The 18,479-nt window shown below is 45.4% G+C and overlaps 1 protein-coding gene across 1 annotated transcript in view; it reads left to right on the top strand.

Moving 5' to 3' along the window:
- Positions 1–18,479, top strand: part of LOC106560293 (carboxyl-terminal PDZ ligand of neuronal nitric oxide synthase protein) — a 193,744-nt gene that overhangs the window by 160,845 nt on the left and 14,420 nt on the right. Inside the window, exons 9-10 of the mRNA XM_014123046.3 lie at positions 7,581–7,746; positions 13,514–13,708. Of these exons, the coding sequence (XP_013978521.1) occupies positions 7,581–7,746; positions 13,514–13,708 (361 nt within the window). The remainder of the gene's footprint in view (positions 1–7,580; positions 7,747–13,513; positions 13,709–18,479) is intronic.

Below are 18,479 nucleotides of genomic sequence, written 5' to 3'. Positions count from 1 at the left end.
CAGTTAAGAACAAATTATTATTTACAATGACGGCCTCTTTACCCTCAGTGCATCCAGTCCCAGGAATGCAACATCAGAAGCCTCCTCCCTAAGTTTGTTTTACTCACTGTTTTAGCACACTCCGCCAACCCTGATGTCCTTGCCGTGTCTGAATCCTGGCTTAGGAAGGCCACCAAAAATTCTGAGATTTCCATACCCAACTACAACATTTTTCGTCAAGATAGAACTGCCAAAGGGGGAGGAGTTGCAATCTACTGCAGAGATAGCCTGCAAAGTTCTGTCATACTTTCCAGGTCTATACCCAAACAGTTCGAACTTCTAATTTTAAAAATTAATCTCTCCAGAAATAAGTCTCTCACTGTTGCCGCCTGCTATCGACCCCCCTCCGCTCCCAGCTGTGCCCTGGACACCATTTGTGAATTGATCTAGCCTCAGAGTTCGTTCTGTTAGGTGACCTAAACTGGGATATGCTTAACACCCCGGCAGTCCTACAATTTAAGCTAGATGCCCTCAATCTCACACAAATCATCAAGAAACCCACCAGGTACAACCCCAAATCCGTAAACATGGGCACCCTCATAGACGTTATCCTGACCAACCTGCCCTCCAAATACAACTCCTCTGTTTTCAATCTGGATCTCAGCAATCACTGCCTCATTGGCTGTATCCGCCATGGGTCCGTGGTCAAACGACCACCCCTCATCACTGTCAAAGTTCCCTAAAACACTTCTGCGAGCAGGCCTTTCTAATCGACCTGGCCCGGGTATCCTGGAAGGATATTGACCTCATCCCGTCAGTCGAGGATGCCTGGTCATTCTTTAAAAGTAATTTCCTCACCATCTTAGATAAGCATGCCCCGTTCAAAAAATGCAGAACTAAGAACAGATATAGCCCTTGGTACACTCCAGACCTGACTGCCCTTGACCAGCACAAAAACATCCTGTGGCGGACTGCAATAGCATCGAATAGTCCCCGTGATATGCAACTGTTCAGGGAAGTCAGGAACCAATACACGCAGTTAGTCAGGAAAGCAAAGGCTAGCTTTTTCAAGCAGAAATTTGTATCCTGTAGCTCTAACTCCAAAAAGTTTTGGGACACTGTAAAGTCCATGGAGAACAAGAGCACCTCCTCCCAGCTGCTCACTGCACTGAGGCTAGGTAACACGGTCACCACCGATTAAATCCATGATAATCGAAAATTTCAATAAGCATTTCTCAACGGCTGGCCATGCCTTCCTCCTGGCTACTCCAACCCCGGCCAACAGCTCCGCGCCCCCCTGCAGCTACTTGCCCAAGCCTCCCCAGCTTCTCCTTCACCCAAATCGAGATAGCAGATGTTCTGAAAGAGCTGCAAAACCTGGACCCGTACAAATCAGCTGGGTTAGACAATCTGGACCCTCTCTTTCTTTCTAAAAATATCCGCTGCCATTGTTGCAACCCCTATTACCAGTCTGTTCAACCTCTCTTTCGTATCGTCCGAGATCCCTAAAGATTGGAAAGCTGCCGCGGTCATCCCCCAAACTGTTACAGACCTATTTCCATCCTGCCCTGCCTATCCAAAGTCTTTGAAAGCCAAGTTAATAAACAGATCACTGACCATTTCGAATCCCACATACCTTCTCCGCTGTGCAATCCGGTTTCCGAGCCGATCACGGATGCACCTCAGCCACGCTCAAGGTACTAAATTATATCATAACCGCCATCGATAAAAGACAGTACTGTGCAGCCGTCTTCATCGACCTGGCCAAGGCTTTCGACTCTGTCAATCACCGTATTCTTATCGGCAGACTCAATAGCCTTGGTTTTTCTAACGACTGCCTCGCCTGGTTCACCAACTACTTTGCAGACAGAGTTCAGTGTGTCAAATCGTTGTCCGGACCTCTGGCAGTCTCTATGGGGGTACCACAGGGTTCAATTCTCGGGCCGACTCTTTTCTCTGTATATATCAATGATGTCGCTCTTGCTGCGGGCGATTCCCTGATCCACCTCTACGCAGACGACACCATTCTGTATACTTCTGGCCCTTCCTTGGACACTGTGCTAACTAACCTCCAAATGAGCTTCAATGCCATACAACACTCCTTCCGTGGCCTCCAACTGCTTTTAAACACTAGTAAAACCAAATGCATGCTTTTCAACCGTTCGCTGCTCGCACCCGCCCGCCCGACTAGCATCACCACCCTGGACGGTTCCGACCTAGAATATGTGGACCACTACAAATACCTAGGTGTCTGGCTAGACTGTAAACTCTCCTTCCAGACTCATGTTAAACATCTCCAATCCAAAATCAAATCCAGAATCGGCTTTCTATTTCGCAACAAAGCCTCCTTCACTCACGCCGCCAAACTTACCCTAGTAAAACTGACTATCCTACCGATCCTCGACTTCGGCGATGTCATCTACAAAATAGCTTACAATACTCTACTCAGCAAACTGGATGCAGTCTATCACAGTGCCATCCGTTTTGTTACCAAATCACCTTATACCACCCACCACTGCGACCTTTATGCTCTAGTCAGCTGGCCCTCGCTACATATTCGTCGCCAGACCCACTGGCTCCAGGTCATCTATAAGACTATGCTTGGTAAAGCTCCACCTTATCTCAGCTCACTGGTCACGATAACAACACTCACCCATAGCACACGTTCCAGCAGGTATTTCTCATTGATCATCCCCAAAGCCAACATCTCATTTGGCCGCCTTTCATTCCAATTCTCTGCTTCCAGTGACTGGAACGAATTGCAAAAATCGCTGAAGTTGGAGACTTTTATTTCCCTCACCAACTTTAAACATCAGCTATCTGAGCAGCTAACCGATCGCTGCAGCTTTACATAGCCCATCTGTACATTGCCCACCTGTCACGTCCTGGCCAGTATAAGGTTAATTGTTTTTGTAGTTTGGTCAGGACGTGGCAGAGGGTATTTGTTTTATGTGGTTCGGGGTGGTGTGTTTGTGTAAAGGGTGTTTGATTTAGTATTTCCGGGGTTTTGGTTGATGGTCTATGTGTTTGTATTCTATGGTTAGTCTAGTGTGTGTGTTTCTATGTTTGGTTAATTGGGGTTGGGACTCTCAGTTGAAGGCAGGTGTTGTCTATCTGCCTTTGATTGAGAGTCCCATATATTAGGGTGTGTTTGTGTGTGTGATTGGTGGGTGATTGTTCTGTGTTGAGCTTTATGCTTTGCCAGACTGTTTGTTGTTCTAGTTCTTTGTTATTTTGGTGTTCATTTTGTATTTATTAAAAAGCAAGATGAGCATACACATACCTGCTGCGTTTTGGTCCTCCATTTCCAACGACAAGCGTGACAGAATCATCCACCAACTATGGACCAAGCAGCAGAAGAAGGAGCAGAGGGACTTCGAGTTGGACTGGCGGGAGAAGTGGACCTGGGAGGAAGTTCTGGACGGGGCCGGACCTTGGCACCAGGCTGAGGATTATCGCCGCCCGCAGTGGGAAATTGAGGCAGCCAAGGCAGAGAGGCGTAGGTACGAGGCCATGGACGCGCTGAGGGAGAAGCACGAGAGGCACCCCCAAGAATTTTTTGTTAAGGTGCTTCTGGGGTAGCACCTTTAAGGGGGGGGGGGGTACTGTCACGTCCTGGCCAGTATAAGGTTAATTGTTTTTGTAGTTTGGTCAGGACGTGGCAGAGGGTATTTGTTTTATGTGGTCCGGGGTGGTGTGTTTGTGTAAAGGGTGTTTGATTTAGTATTTCCGGGGTTTTCTTGTTTTTCTTTTTTAGGTGCATCCTGGAGTCTGCACCTTGAGGGGGGGGGTACTGTCACGTCCTGACCAGCAGAGGGCGTATTGCTTAGTCTAGGTCAGGATGTGGCAGGGGGTTTGTGTTTGTTAAATGTTGGGTTGATGATTGGGACTTCCAATTGAAGGCAGGTGTGTATAGTTGCCTTTGATTGGAAGTCCTATATAGGTGTGTGTTTGTCTTTGGGGTTGTGGGGAATTGTTCTGTGTTGAGCCTATGCTTTGCCAGACTGTTGGTTGTTCGTTCATTCTCATGAGTTCGTTTTGTTGTTTTGATGTTCATTTAGTCTGTAAATAAATACACACGATGAGCATACACACACCTGCTGCGTTTTGGTCCTCTTCTCTCCAGTACGACATTTTCAAGGATGAGTACGACTTATTCTATGACACCACCCTATCTACCTACCTCATCCCCTTACTGTTTTTATTTTATTTACTTTTCTGCTCTTTTTGCATACCAGTATCTCTACATGCACATCTTCATATTCTCATTTATCACTCCAGTGTTAATCTGCTAAATTGTAATTATTTGCTCCTATGGCCTATTTATTGCCTACCTCATGCATTTTGCACACACTGTATATAGACTTTCTTTTTTCTACTGTATCATTGACTTGTTTATTGTGTTATTGGCTTGTTTGTTTACTCCATGTGTAACTCTGTGTTGTCTGTGTCACACTGCTTTGCTTTATCTTGGCCAGGTCGCAGTTGTAGATGAGAACTTGTTCTCAACTTGCCTACCTGGTTAAATAAAGGTGAAATAAATAAAATGATTACCTGTGGAATCCTGTCTCATCAAACCAAACTCTGCTTCAAAGCATTTAATTGCTTTTTCTTTGATTAAACATGCAGAAAATGCTGTACAGTGTTGATAAGAACATGCCTGTCTGGCTCAACTTTAACTTTGTATTTCTTTCTTTCTCTGTCTCTCTCATACAGAGACACATTTAGTCTTTCTGTGCTCTTTTTATTATTCAGGCTGCGTTCCCCATCACCACAGAGCAGCGTTTTTGTAGCGTGTCTCACAGGACTTCAGAAGTCACGTCTTGGACAAATGTGACACCTTCCTTCTCCAAGACCTGTCTGACCAGTTTCGCTTTCACACTTTGATCAGTACAGCATGTCTTCTCCTCAGTCACGTACCTCAGCCCCCATATTGCATGTTGTGTCCTGGCGGTGCTTGAGGTGTCGTACGGCGGTATATTACCCTGACCGCGTCGTTAAACTGTCTGGATTTACAGATGAACTCTGAGGGTGATGGCCTGCACTAATGTAGGCTAGATCACTGCCATTTGTCGCTGTGGAGTGATGATGGAATCTGATCTGTCTTTTACGCTCTCCTTCCTTTTACCCTCTTTACCGTCCAGGGGTGGATGGGGGAAGAGGGGAGAGGATGAGAAGAGCTAGGGGGAGAGAGGAGAGTGACGGGGGCGAAGGGGAGAGAATAAGGGGAGTGTACAGTAAGTGGAAGAGGGGAGGGTGTGGGGTTGAAGAGTGGCTCCATCTTGTGTCTGTACGGTTTAGAGGCTTCTTATTAGACACAAAGTCCTTCAGCTGTTTTTCCCATTCCATCACCATCAACTGTTTGCCTTTACAGTTATTACATCACCAATGATGACAGACAGCTATGCATCCGCGTTCAAATCAACGTTTATTGGTCGCGTACACAGATGTTTTGCAGGTGTTGTGGCAGTGAAATGCTTATGTTTCCAACAGTGCAGCAATATCTAGCAATACAATAACAATATACACATAATCCTAAACTAAAAAAAGAATGAGCAATATCAGAACGATCATGTCAGAGTCCAGAAAATAAATACTGTATATGAACAGAAAAGGTGTGTACAGAAGCAGTAGTTATCTAGGATGAGCCATGAATAGAATACAGTATATACATATAAGGTAGTTAAAACCGTATGTAAACATTATTAAACTGACTGGTTCAGGGCAGGGTACTGGGCGGAGGCCGGCTAGTGATGACTGTTTAACAGTCTGATGACCTGGAGATAAATCAAAAATTGAATCAACTTTTATTTGTCACATGTGCAGGGGATCAAATACTTTTTTCTCCCACTGTATGAAGAAATCCGAATCATGTAATCTTGTTATATTGAAAGACAGAATCATAGCGCTTCAGACTCGCTAGCTACAGCCTCATGACTCAATTCATGCTCCATTTTCCTTGAAGTGAGAAATGAATGCAGTGCTTTAGAGACATGGGCTGTATGCCAAGCCAGAAATAGCCCTTTGTATTCATAATGCTCCTTGAAGTCAGAAAACCACAGCAGAAGTGTTCCTATAGAAACCATCACAAAGTTTTAAGTGGAAGCGCTTGCTCAATGTCAAGTTAGAACTACCACAGTAGCAGTCATTGTCAACCACTCACAAATCGATGAGCCTTTTTCTTTGCTGAGTCTTCATTGCTTCTCTTGTCAGGATATATGCCAGCAGCATACCACCCTGCATCCCACTGCTGGCTTGCCTCTGGAGCTAAGCAGGATTGGTTGTGGTTGGTCCCTGGATGGGTGACCCGATGCTGCTGGAAGTGGTGTTGGAGGGCCAGTAGGAGGCACTCTTTCTTCTGGTCTAAAAAAGATCCCAATTCCCCGGCAGTGATTGGGGACATTGCCCCGTGTTGGGTGCTGTCTTTTGGATCGGATGGGATGTCACTAAAGATCCCATGGCACTAATTGTAAGAGTAGGGGTGTTAACCCCAGTGTCCTGGCTAAATTTCCAATCTGGCCCTCATACCATCATTGCCACCTAATCATTCCCAGCTTCCAATTGGTGCATTCCTCTCCCCCGTAACTGTTCCCCAGGTTGTTGCTGTAAATGAGAATCTGTTCTCTGTCAACTTATGTGGTGAAATATACAGCACATCCAATTAGGTCTGTGACTATTTTGGATGACGGTTATTGGTCAGCCAAATGACCTCGGTCACCGGTATAATCGTTTGAATAGCAATTATTTTGTAAAACATTTTTTAAAGACTCACATTTTCTGACTGCATGTGCTGCTGCTGCAGGGTTGCCTATGCAACCAAAGACTTGTTTGCTAGAACACCTTGCTTGTTTCAACAAGGAGCAACATAGTTTCATCACGTTGTATAGAGTCCATGTTACAGCGGAAACGGACTTAACCACGATCCACACACACACAATTTTTCTTTATCCTTAATCGGCAGTTTCACGATTATACGATAATTGTGCCAGCCCTACATCCAATGCCACTCTGCCTCCCCTTGGAATGAAGCTTTATAAAAGCTCTGGCTAGTAATACCCTGTAGACTAATGCACATGCATGTCCCTTGATATTGAAGAAATCACTCAGCTACTGCTCTGGCCATTATCAGTGTCTCTCCACTTGTTTCTGAGAAGACATGATTAATCTGTGTCCTGAGCCTGGTGTTGAACCCTGGGATCGTGTCGATCCCAGGGTATCTTCTTCTCTGGTTTAAATGATTTAGTGACTAATGCCACTGCAGGCTGCTCCTTTAATGGAATATGTCTTTCTTCTTCTCTTGGTCTAATCCTGCTACAGACCATACATGGCATTAAGTTTACATGAGCTTGAGCTTGGAGTCTGGCAGTCCACGTCTTGTTCTTCATGTTATGGGTTTTGGTGAGACACACACAGACACACTGACACTCTCAATAGCATGAAGTCACTATTGAGTGTTTGTTTATGTAAATGCATATCTCAGGAGTGTTGGTACTCTCTCTCTCAGGTGTATGCACATACTGTATTGTGTGTGTGTGTGTTCTCTCTCTCCCAAGTGTGTCCTTATCTCAGACGTACAGTATGTGTGTGTTCTCTCCCTCCAGGTGCACCTGTTGAAGGACCAACTGAGTGCGGAGGCTACAGCCAGACTGGAGGCCCAGGCCAGAGTGCACCAGCTGCTGCTCCAGAACAAGGACCTGCTGCAGCACATCTCCCTACTGGTCAAACAGATCCAGGAGCTGGAGGTCAAAATGTCAGGACCCTGCTCCAGTGAGTACACTCATGGATGCATGTCCACACATACGCAGGCACACATATGCACAGGCGGACTTGCGGACACACAAACACACACACACACACACACACACACACACACACACACACACACACACACACACACACACACACACACACACACACACACACACAAGCATGGAGACAGTCTTGGGGCTCTATATTAGCAAACCTAATGCAATGGTTAATCTAAGCACAGGCAGTAGGGCTATAAGTGCAGGGGTGTGTCAGAAATATTTTTGCTATTTTCACTGTCACAATTATCGGCTCACTTGCTGGCGTTGGCGCGAAAGGGCTGAGTTTTGATGAATAAACAAGTTGTGGGCGTGTCGAGACTTGGCCTCTCACTGGCCAATCAGAACGTGCTCCATGGAGAAATATGTGGTTGCTTCAAGCTGTGTACATTTTACATTTTACATTTTAGTCATTTAGCAGACGCTCTTATCCAGAGCGACTTACAATTTGGTGCATTCACCTATAATATCCAGTGGAACAACCACTTTACAATAGTGCATCTAAATCTTTTAAGGGGGGGGTTAGAAGGATTACTTTATCCTATCCCAGGTATTCCTTGAAGAGGTGGGGTTTCAGGTGTCTCCGGAAGGTGGTGATTGACTCCGCTGTCCTGGCGTCGTGAGGGAGCTTGTTCCACCATTGGGGTGCCAGAGCAGCGAACAGTTTTGACTGGGCTGAGCGGGAACTGTGCTTCCTCAGAGGTAGGGAGGCGAGCAGGCCAGAGGTGGATGAACGGAGTGCCCTTGTTTGGGTGTAGGGCCTGATCAGAGCCTGAAGGTACGGAGGTGCCGTTCCCCTCACAGCTCCGTAGGCAAGCACCATGGTCTTGTAGCGGATGCGAGCTTCGACTGGAAGCCAGTGGAGAGAGCGGAGGAGCGGGGTGACGTGAGAGAACTTGGGAAGGTTGAACACCAGACGGGCTGCGGCGTTCTGGATGAGTTGTAGGGGTTTAATGGCACAGGCAGGGAGCCCAGCCAACAGCGAGTTGCAGTAATCCAGACGGGAGATGACAAGTGCCTGGATTAGGACCTGCGCCGCTTCCTGTGTGAGGCAGGGTCGTACTCTGCGAATGTTGTAGAGCATGAACCTACAGGATCGGGTCACCGCCTTGATGTTGGTGGAGAACGACAGGGTGTTGTCCAGGGTCACGCCAAGGCTCTTAGCACTCTGGGAGGAGGACACAAGGGAGTTGTCAACCGTGATGGCGAGATCATGGAACGGGCAGTCCTTCCCCGGGAGGAAGAGCAGCTCCGTCTTGCCGAGGTTCAGCTTGAGGTGGTGATCCGTCATCCACACTGATATGTCTGCCAGACATGCAGAGATGCGATTCGCCACCTGGTTGTCAGAAGGGGGAAAGGAGAAGATTAATTGTGTGTCGTCTGCATAGCAATGATATGAGAGACCATGTGAGGATATGACAGAGCCAAGTGACTTGGTGTATAGCGAGAATAGGAGTGGGCCAAGAACAGAGCCCTGGGGGACACCAGTGGTGAGAGCACGTGGTGCGGAGACAGATTCTCGCCACGCCACCTGGTAGGAGCGACCTGTCAGGTAGGACGCAATCCAAGCGTGCGCGGTGCCGGAGATGCCCAGCTCGGAGAGGGTGGAGAGGAGGATCTGATGGTTCACGGTATCAAAGGCAGCAGATAGGTCTAGAAGGATGAGAGCAGAGGAGAGAGAGTTAGCTTTAGCAGTGCGGAGAGCCTCCGTGACACAGAGAAGAGCAGTCTCAGTTGAATGCCCAGTCTTGAAACCTGACTGATTAGGATCAAGAAGGTCATTCTGAGAGAGATAGCAAGAGAGCTGGCCAAGCACGGCGCGTTCAAGAGTTTTGGAGAGAAAGGAAAGAAGGGATACTGGCCTGTAGTTGTTGACATCGTATTTACGGTCATTTATGTACTGCCTTGGAATCAACTCCAAGTCCAGTGTTAGTTTGTTAAATGGCTTACAGAAACAAAATAACAAAATGTAAACCTATCTTTGCTTAAAACATTAACTTGAACCCATTTGCAGTCCACATTGTTCTAAGTAATTGTATGGTTTCAATAGCATTCCCACTGATATAGGGGCTAGGCCTACTGTAAATTACATTATGGCTGAGCATGGACATGCCAAACATTGTCAATAAGCAAGATTCAATTCATTATTGATAAGGCCTAAAAAGAAAACAAATAATTTAAATCAAATTCTAAACAAAACAACTTGTTTTAAATAGGCTATGTCACACTTAGGCTATGTCACCCTGTGGGCATATCATATTAAAACAACGCAGACTTACCCACATCCAAACAGTTCACAGTAGCTGGACAAAGATCCAATATGAATAGAAAGAATGTCTACTCACCTTTATACTGCTCCCAAATAGGCCTATGTTTTCTGATCAGAATCGGAACCATCTTAATTATCAGATTGCATTCACACATCTCCAGAAGTTGCATTGCAAGCGCGCCACAGACATTGTCACCATAAAACCAGGAAAGTGAATCATTCTAATAAGTTAGGTTGTAACGGAAAAAAATCAGTTTTGTTTTAAAACAACAGCAACAATAAATACATGTAATGATGTCATAAAATCGTCAGGAAAAAAAGACACACATTGCTGTTGAATCAGCCTTCATTATAGCAGGCCTAAGAGAGGGCTTGGTTTTTGAACATATGAAACAGAAAACAAGCAATTTCTTACAGGTTACAGGCTTCTAAATATGAGTTTCACTGGTATTCACAGAGGTTCTCATCTCTCCTTTCATGATGGGCATGGACACGTAGCCTTCATCATGGAGGGGGTTTTACGCACGTCCAAAACAGGACTTGCATGGCTAAAATAATGTGGGCCTGCCTACAATGCATAGATAAAAAGGGAATGTCAGCTCACTGTTTTACTCCTCTCAAACCTGATATTTTCATAAAGCTTTGGTATACTGAACAAAAATATTAACGCAACATGCAACAATTTCAACGATTTTACTGAGTTACAGTTCATATAAGGAAATCACTCAATTGAATTCATTAGGCCCTAATCCATGGATTTCACATGACTGGGCAGGGGCGCAGCCATGGGGGGGCCTGGGAGGGTATTGGCACACCCACTTGGGAGCCAGGCCCATCCACTGGGGATCCAGGCCCAGCCAATCAGAATACATTTTTCCCCACAAAAGGACTTCATTACAGACATAAATACTCCTCAGTTTCATCAGCTGTCTGGGTGGCTGGTCTCAGATGATCGTGCAGGTAAAGAAGCCAGATGTGGAGGTCCTTGGCTGGCGTGGTTACAAGTGGTCTGCGGTTGTGAGGCCAGTTGGATGTACTGCCAAATTCTCTAAAATGACGTTGGAGACAGCTTATGGTAGAGAAATGAACATTACATTCTCTGGCAATAGCTCTGATGGAGATTCCTGCAGTCAACATGACAATTGCACACTCTCTCAAAACTTGAGACCGCTGTGGCATTGTGTTGTGTGACAAACTGCACATTTTAGAGTGGCCTTTTATTGTCCGCAGCACAAGGTGCACCTCTGTAATGATCATGATGTTTAATCAGCTTCTTGATATGCCACACCTGTTAGGTGGATGGATTATCTAGGCAAAGGATAAATTCTCACTAACAAGGATGTAAACAAATTTGTGCACAAAATTTGTGAGAAATAAGCTTTTCGGTATCTGAAACATTTCTGGGATCTTTTATTTTTCAGCTCATGAAACATGGGACCAACACTTTACATGCTGCGTTTATATTTTTGTTCAGTATATTTCCAAGCGGTGTCAGGAGTCAAACCCTTGACTACTTTGAGAGAAGGGGAGGCTATGCTTTGGTTTTTAATCAAATAAAACTAAATGGGGAAAAAACATTTGTTTTTATGTTTCTAAATACGAAGTGTACAGGTACCAAAATCATCAGCGCCTCCTGAAATTAGCACTTTGGATCATGTTTTTAAGAACACACCTCAAATATTTAAACCCCGCCCATCTGAGCGCAAGCGAGTTGATATAAGACAGGTAAATTGCCGAACCTGGTGTTAGGGCTGGAAAATGCCAGTGTGCCAGTTTGTACATGTCAAAATTGCAAACTAACGTGTGTTTGACATTAGCGCCGCGTTAACGGCAGACGTAAATAGAGCCCTTTTTTTCTTTCTCTCTCCTCCCTCCATCTCCTTATCCTATCAAACACTGTTTATCGACTCCTCCCCTCTTTCATATTTATTCTCATCCTGGTCACTCCCCCTCCTCCCATTTCACTCTCATCACAGACCATTTCACATCTCTTTAAGCTCTCTGGCCAAGCATAGACTCCAACAGACCAACCAGCATGTTATCATGTAACCTGTTACTTTACCAGCCCTTTCTCAGCTGCATCATTATACGTCATTTATCATGTGACACCTCAACGGACCAACCTGCTCTACACCTCAGCCAACTCAGCCCTCTCCTCTCCTCCTGAGCTCACACTCCGCACCTCACCTCCTCCTAATATAGTGTTTGACACCGTTTCTCAATCCCTACCATGCCCCAGTCCAGCCTGGTCTCGTACACTGGACGTAACATAGTCAACGTAAATCTGGGACACATAAATTAGTATGATACTGTATAATGTGTTTGGTGTGGTTACATAAGACAAAAGTAAGACGGTTGGTCGGGGTGGGTGGATGGATGGGAAAATTAATACATACCATACGAAACTTAACAACGTGGATGGATGGGCAAATGACACGAACGTCTAGCAACACATAGGTTGCAAGTTCAAATTTCATCACGGACAACTTTAGCATTTGAGCAAATTAGCAACTTTTCAATTAGTACTTTTTGCTACTTTTTAACTACTTAGCATGTTAGCTAACACTTTGGCCTAACCTTAACCCTTTTAGCTAACCCTTACTGTAACCCTTTAACCTAACTCCTAAACTTAACCCCTAGCCTAGCTCACATTAGCCAGCTAGCTATCGTTAGCCACCTAGCCACTTACCTAGAATTCGTAAAATATCATACATTTTAGAAATTCATAGCACATTGTACGTTTGCAAATTAATACAAAAATATGAATTGTAATTCATAATATATCAGACGAAATGGGTAATGGACATCCACAAATGAATACATACCATATGAAACATAACATATAACACAGATGGGTGGGTGTATAACACGAACGTGTAGCAACCCACAGGTTCGCGATTTCGAATCTTATCATGGACAACCTTTAGCATTTTAGCTAATTAGCAACTTTTCAACTACATACCACTTTATTTCTACTTTGCAACTACTTAGCATGTTAGCTAACCCTTCGCCTAACTCTAACCTTAACCCTTTAACCTAACTCCTAGACTTAACCCTAACCTAAACCCTTACCCTTAGCCTAGCTAACGTTAGCCACCTAGCTAGATTTCATAACATATCATACGTTTTGAAAATTCGAACATTAGCAATTTCTTAACATATAATACGATGTGAAATGCATAACATATCATAGGAAATGGATGATGGACGTTACAAATTAATACATACCATACTAAATGTAACATATCATACTAAATGGAGTGCTCGGTTTTACATACAGAATAATATTAAATGCTCTGAGACCAGGTTGCCCAATCTGCTCATACATCCAGGAGTGGATGAGAATGAGGCTCATGTTAGCATTAGCCATATAAAACAGATGAATGTATGCTCAATGTGTGGAAGGATGCTTATCTTTAATGACATATTTATTTTCTCTTTCCCTCCTTCACTCCTTCAGTGGGTTCCCAGGATAGTCTGTTGGAGATCACTTTCCGGTCCACCGTCCCCCCAGTTTTGTGTGACCCTACGACCCCGCGACCCCAGGACCATGTCAACCTCACCCTGCCAGCGCTGGGCATCAACATGGGCATGGGCCAGGATGGGACGGCCGCCCCCCTCTCCTCCTCCTCCCTGCCCCTAGGCAACCACCTAGGTAGGGATCAGTGTCTCCTCAAGCTAGAATGTTTCCGCTTCCTGCCCGGACCCCCAACACCTGAACCTCACCCTCCTACTCCTCCGCAGCGGAGGAGTCAGAATGGGGTCAAAGGTCAGGACGGGTCAGGTTTGGTGATCTCATCAACCCGCGATGAGGTGCTTGGCAGTCTGGAGCTACTGAGGTTCCGGGAATCTGGCATTGCGTCCGAGTACGAGTCCAACACTGACGATAGTGATGATAGTGATGAGAGGGATGAGAGAGATGAGAGACATGAGAGGGAGCAGAGAGAGGAGAGGGATATCATATACAGCTGGAGGTCTGATGAGGAGACCCTCCGTCTACTAAACGTGCTTAACAGACAGGGACCACCAGACTGCCTGGGGGATGAGATAGCAGTGTAGCACGACAACACACACACATTCATACATGCACGCACTCATAAACACACACCAACACATACCACCCTGCTCTACCCAGATTGACACACACACCCCCCCACCAGGTGAAAACACCTGACCAACCATAATAACCTGACCACCACTGCTCCTCTCCCTCTGCTCACAGACATTTTTGTCAGAATTATCGGAAACAGATTCCTTTACTGCACCTCTGTGTGTGTATCCCAGCCTACAGGTTATGACTCAAACTGTCTGTCTACACAGTGTAATGGTATAGGCATCTGCACTGTGCAGGCCCTAAAGCATTGGTGTCAACGTCATTCCATGGAGGGCCGAGTGTGTACTGGTTTATTATTTCCTTTCTATTTGTGTTCAATTTAGACCTAGACACCCAGGTGATGGGAGTTCCTAACTAATCAGTGACCTTATTGATCAAGGGAGGAGCGAAAACCTTCAGACACTCGGCCCTCCATGGAACGAGTTTGACACGTGCCCTAAAGTGTACAGGACTGTTGGTGTCTGTTACAGAGGGAGCCTCTTCTCCCTCTCCACAATTCGTAAGCAAAGACTATTTTTAGTAAGATTATGATGATATCTGTATATATAGAGGGGAACATGACATTTTCTACATTGTCATTGTGATGTTCTATATTATGTTGGTTGAGAACGTATTATTACAGCTCTTTTTGTTTCTGAATAACCTGTTTTTTGGAATCATATGTGGACTGTTCCCCTTTAAGACCTTGTGCATAAATTTATGTAAATCTTGGATTATTCAGACCTCTAGGAATGTAATTCATTTATAGGACTTTGTGTCGTATCAGTGACTAGAAAGCCCGCCAGAAACTGTTCCCCTTTAAGATCTTATGCACTAGCAGTGACTAAGAGCACCTGCCAAATGTTCCTCCTATTAAACCCTATTCACCGCATGGCCATAGGACAACACTGTGTGTGGGTAGTATAGAGGTTACAGAAATGATCATATACAGTAAAAGGCCCATAGCAGGTCAAGTCAGTTTACATCAGCCAGTTATCCTCAGCTCATCTCTTGCATCAGATTCAGTAGAGTAGACAGCAGAGAATTGAAGGTTACAGTTATTTAAAAGAATTCAACCTTTGATCAAACTTTGATCTCTGAAGTCTCTGTTCTCCTGTATGTATAACCCACCTGACCCAGAGTGGTGTGTGTGTGTGTGTGTGTGTGTGTGTGTGTGTGTGTGTGTGTGTGTGTGTGTGTGTGGTGTGTGTGTGTGTGTGTGTGTGTGTGTGTGTGTGTGTGTGTGTGTGTGTGTGTGTGTGTGTGTGTGTGTGAATAGTTATACCACCTCCAATCAACCCCTTTTGTGATCTCCTTGAGTGGGTTAGCGAGGGAGGTTTCTAGGTTGTACTCATCCAGTAGTTAGTTGGTGAAGCATGGTGATGGTCTCAGAAGGCCTCCAGGTCTAGAGGCTAGGGTCCAGCTGTTCACCTTCCTCAATCTCTAGTGTCCTCAGTCACCCACACAACAGCCTCTGGCCTCTCCCTCACCTCTCTTCCTCTCTCCTCTCCAGTCACCCACACACAACCCTCTGGGATAAACACTCCCCATGTATACTATTTTTATCCTCCTCCTTTCCTCTCTTCCTCTCATCTTATCCACACCAGCTCCCCTGTCCTATCTTCTCCTCTCCTTTCCTCTCTGCTCATCTCCTTTCCTCTCCCCTCATCTCCTCTCCCTTCTCCTCTCCTGTCTCCTTTCCTATCCCCTCATCTCCTTTCCTCTCCCCTCATCTCCTCTCCCATCTCCTCTCCTTTGCTCTCCTCTCCTGCTGAAGGACGTGTTGATGATTAATAGGAGCGATTGGCTCCAGACCTGAATCAATGATCCCCAGTCTTGAACCTAGTCACGCCCCCACACTTAATCTACCAATAAAGACTCATCACTCACCCTGACTAACACACACAGACAACACACAGACAACACACCTCACTGGAGTTGATAATGATTCTTTGTTTAATATTTAGACAGATGCTCTCCTAAAGTTTTACATACACTGTGTAAAATGCCATACACACTCACACGCCCTATCAAACACACAGCTCTGCCACTGTGAGAAGTCATGCAAAGTCAGTCGGTTAGAAAAGTTTGTGTGACTCTTAATAGATTGACAGTTCTGCTGACTACCTACCCCTCTGACATATGATGGTTTCTCCTAGTGACAGCAGAGATAACAGGGTCCTGGGAAACGCCACATGATGCTGCAGGGGTGGTGGCAGATCCCAGAGGTCACAGTGACACCGAGCAGACTTTGAAATGTTCAGACCTGTCTCTGTCCATGCGCACCCAGCCAACATAACAGCACCACAGTCATCAACGTCACTGTCATTGTCACACCCAGTGGCCTAGTGGCAATGTTAATTAAAGCCACACTCCCAGATTCACAGCTCTGTGGTTAACGGAGTGTGGATCACCCAGGGAGAATGGGAAAGCTGCTGTGGAATTGACCAGACAGCGCACACACGCATGCGCACACACACATGCACATAGACACACACACTCACACACACACAGCTGTGCGGTTTTATTGGCAGGCGGATGGGGTGTCCATCCCATCTGTCCTAACTGTGTATAGGATTTTAGAGACACTAACTTGTTATTTCTGGAATGATGAAAGAGAAGATGCTCTCTCACTCTCTCAATTCCATCTTAATTCAATTCAAAGGGATTTATTGGCATGGAAAACAAATGTTTACATTGCCACTCTCTCTCTCACACACACACACTAAGTGGCAGCATTGAAGACCTTCCAGAGAAGCGTAGCAGAGGTAACAGGCTGAGGCTGTCACTGCAGCCTCAAAAGAAACAAGAACCCACGCTGAGAGAAAGATGAGGGAGTGAGAGAGAGACAGATCGACAGAGAAAGAGAGAAGGGGAGACAGAGGAGAGGGATGGCGAGAAGGATGAGACTAACAGGATTTTGTTCTTCAGTTCTGATATTTTGCTTCTGTTGGTGTTTACTGTTTACAGAGGAGATGTTTATCATGTTGTTTACCATGCTGTTTACCATGTTCTTCTGAGCTCCCTGCATCTTCTCACATCATAATTGAAATCTAGTGAAAATATCAGTGCATGCTTTATCCCAACCGTTTTGTCTGCATATAAAGAGGTTATCTGGTGGGTCTGTTTGTGTGGGGTTTGTGTTTATTTGTGCTTGTTTACGCACATGCGTGTGTGTGAGCCTACGCATGAAAACAAAAAGCTATTCACCTCTATCTGTGGTGATAGGGTACATAAGGATCTAGGGTCTGAAAGCAGTGCAGCCTTTCATTGTTGGGAGGGGTTTGATTCCAGGCTGTATCACAACCGGGCGTGATTGGGTGTCCCATAGGGCGGCGCACAATTGGCCCAGCGTCATCCGGCTTAGGGTTTGGCCAAGGTAGGCCGTCATTGTAAATAACAATTTGTTCTTAACTGACTTGCCTAGTTAAATAAAGGTAAAACGTGTGTGTGTGTGTGTGTGTGTGTGTGTGTGTGTGTGTGTGTGTGTGTGTGTGTGTGTGTGTGTGTGTGTGTGTGTGTGTGTGTGTGTGTGTGTGTGTGTGTGTGTGTGTGTGTGTTGTCATGGGGTAGAGAGAAATGTTATAGCTAATCTCATGCAATTCTACACATTTTGCAATAAAGATGAGATTATTATATATTTTTTCCTGTAGTTCTAAACATTTCTGTCATGCTTATGACGCGTTTGAATGCTATCTGGGGAGGGGAGGGTCGACCTCCAGGGGGCTGCGGGGATTCGTGGAATATCAGTGGAGTTGCTGTAGCAGGGTTACGAGGAGAGTTTCTTTGTTGAGAGTGTGTGTTGCTGTAACAGGGTTCGAGGAGAGTGTCTTTGTTGAGAGTGTGTGTTGCTGTAACAGGGTTCGAGGAGAGTTTCTTTGTTGAGAGTGTGTGTTGCTGTAACAGGGTTCGAGGAGAGTGTCTTTGTTGAGAGTGTGTGTTGCTGTAACAGGGTTCGAGGAGAGTGTCTTTGTTGAGAGTGTGTGTTGCTGTAACAGGGTTTGATATGTTCATTAATCTGGAGGTTAGAGGATTCATTATTGTTCCTGAGGATTTTCTGCTGTTGTTTGGGTGCAGACACGTCCATAAATCTCATAGCTGACAGATGTGTGTGTCATGATCTGGGAACCACTGGTTCTACTCGCTCCTGTCATCTCCAACACATTCTAGTTGATCTCTGCTAACCACAACAGTATGTATTGGATGTTATTGGGGAACTTGTGAAGGACTCTATTGATCAGACCTTTGAGTTAACCTCAGTGTAATATTTAAAATGGCTGTGCAAGTGGGAATCAATGAGATGCAACACACATTCATACATACATACACACAC

This window comes from Salmo salar, chromosome 10 (genome assembly GCF_965601325.2).
Source record: "Salmo salar chromosome 10, fSalSal1, whole genome shotgun sequence".
Taxonomy (NCBI): domain Eukaryota; kingdom Metazoa; phylum Chordata; class Actinopteri; order Salmoniformes; family Salmonidae; genus Salmo; species Salmo salar.
The sequence above is the reverse complement of the archived record's forward strand: the minus strand, read 5'-3'. Positions and strand labels throughout refer to the sequence as shown.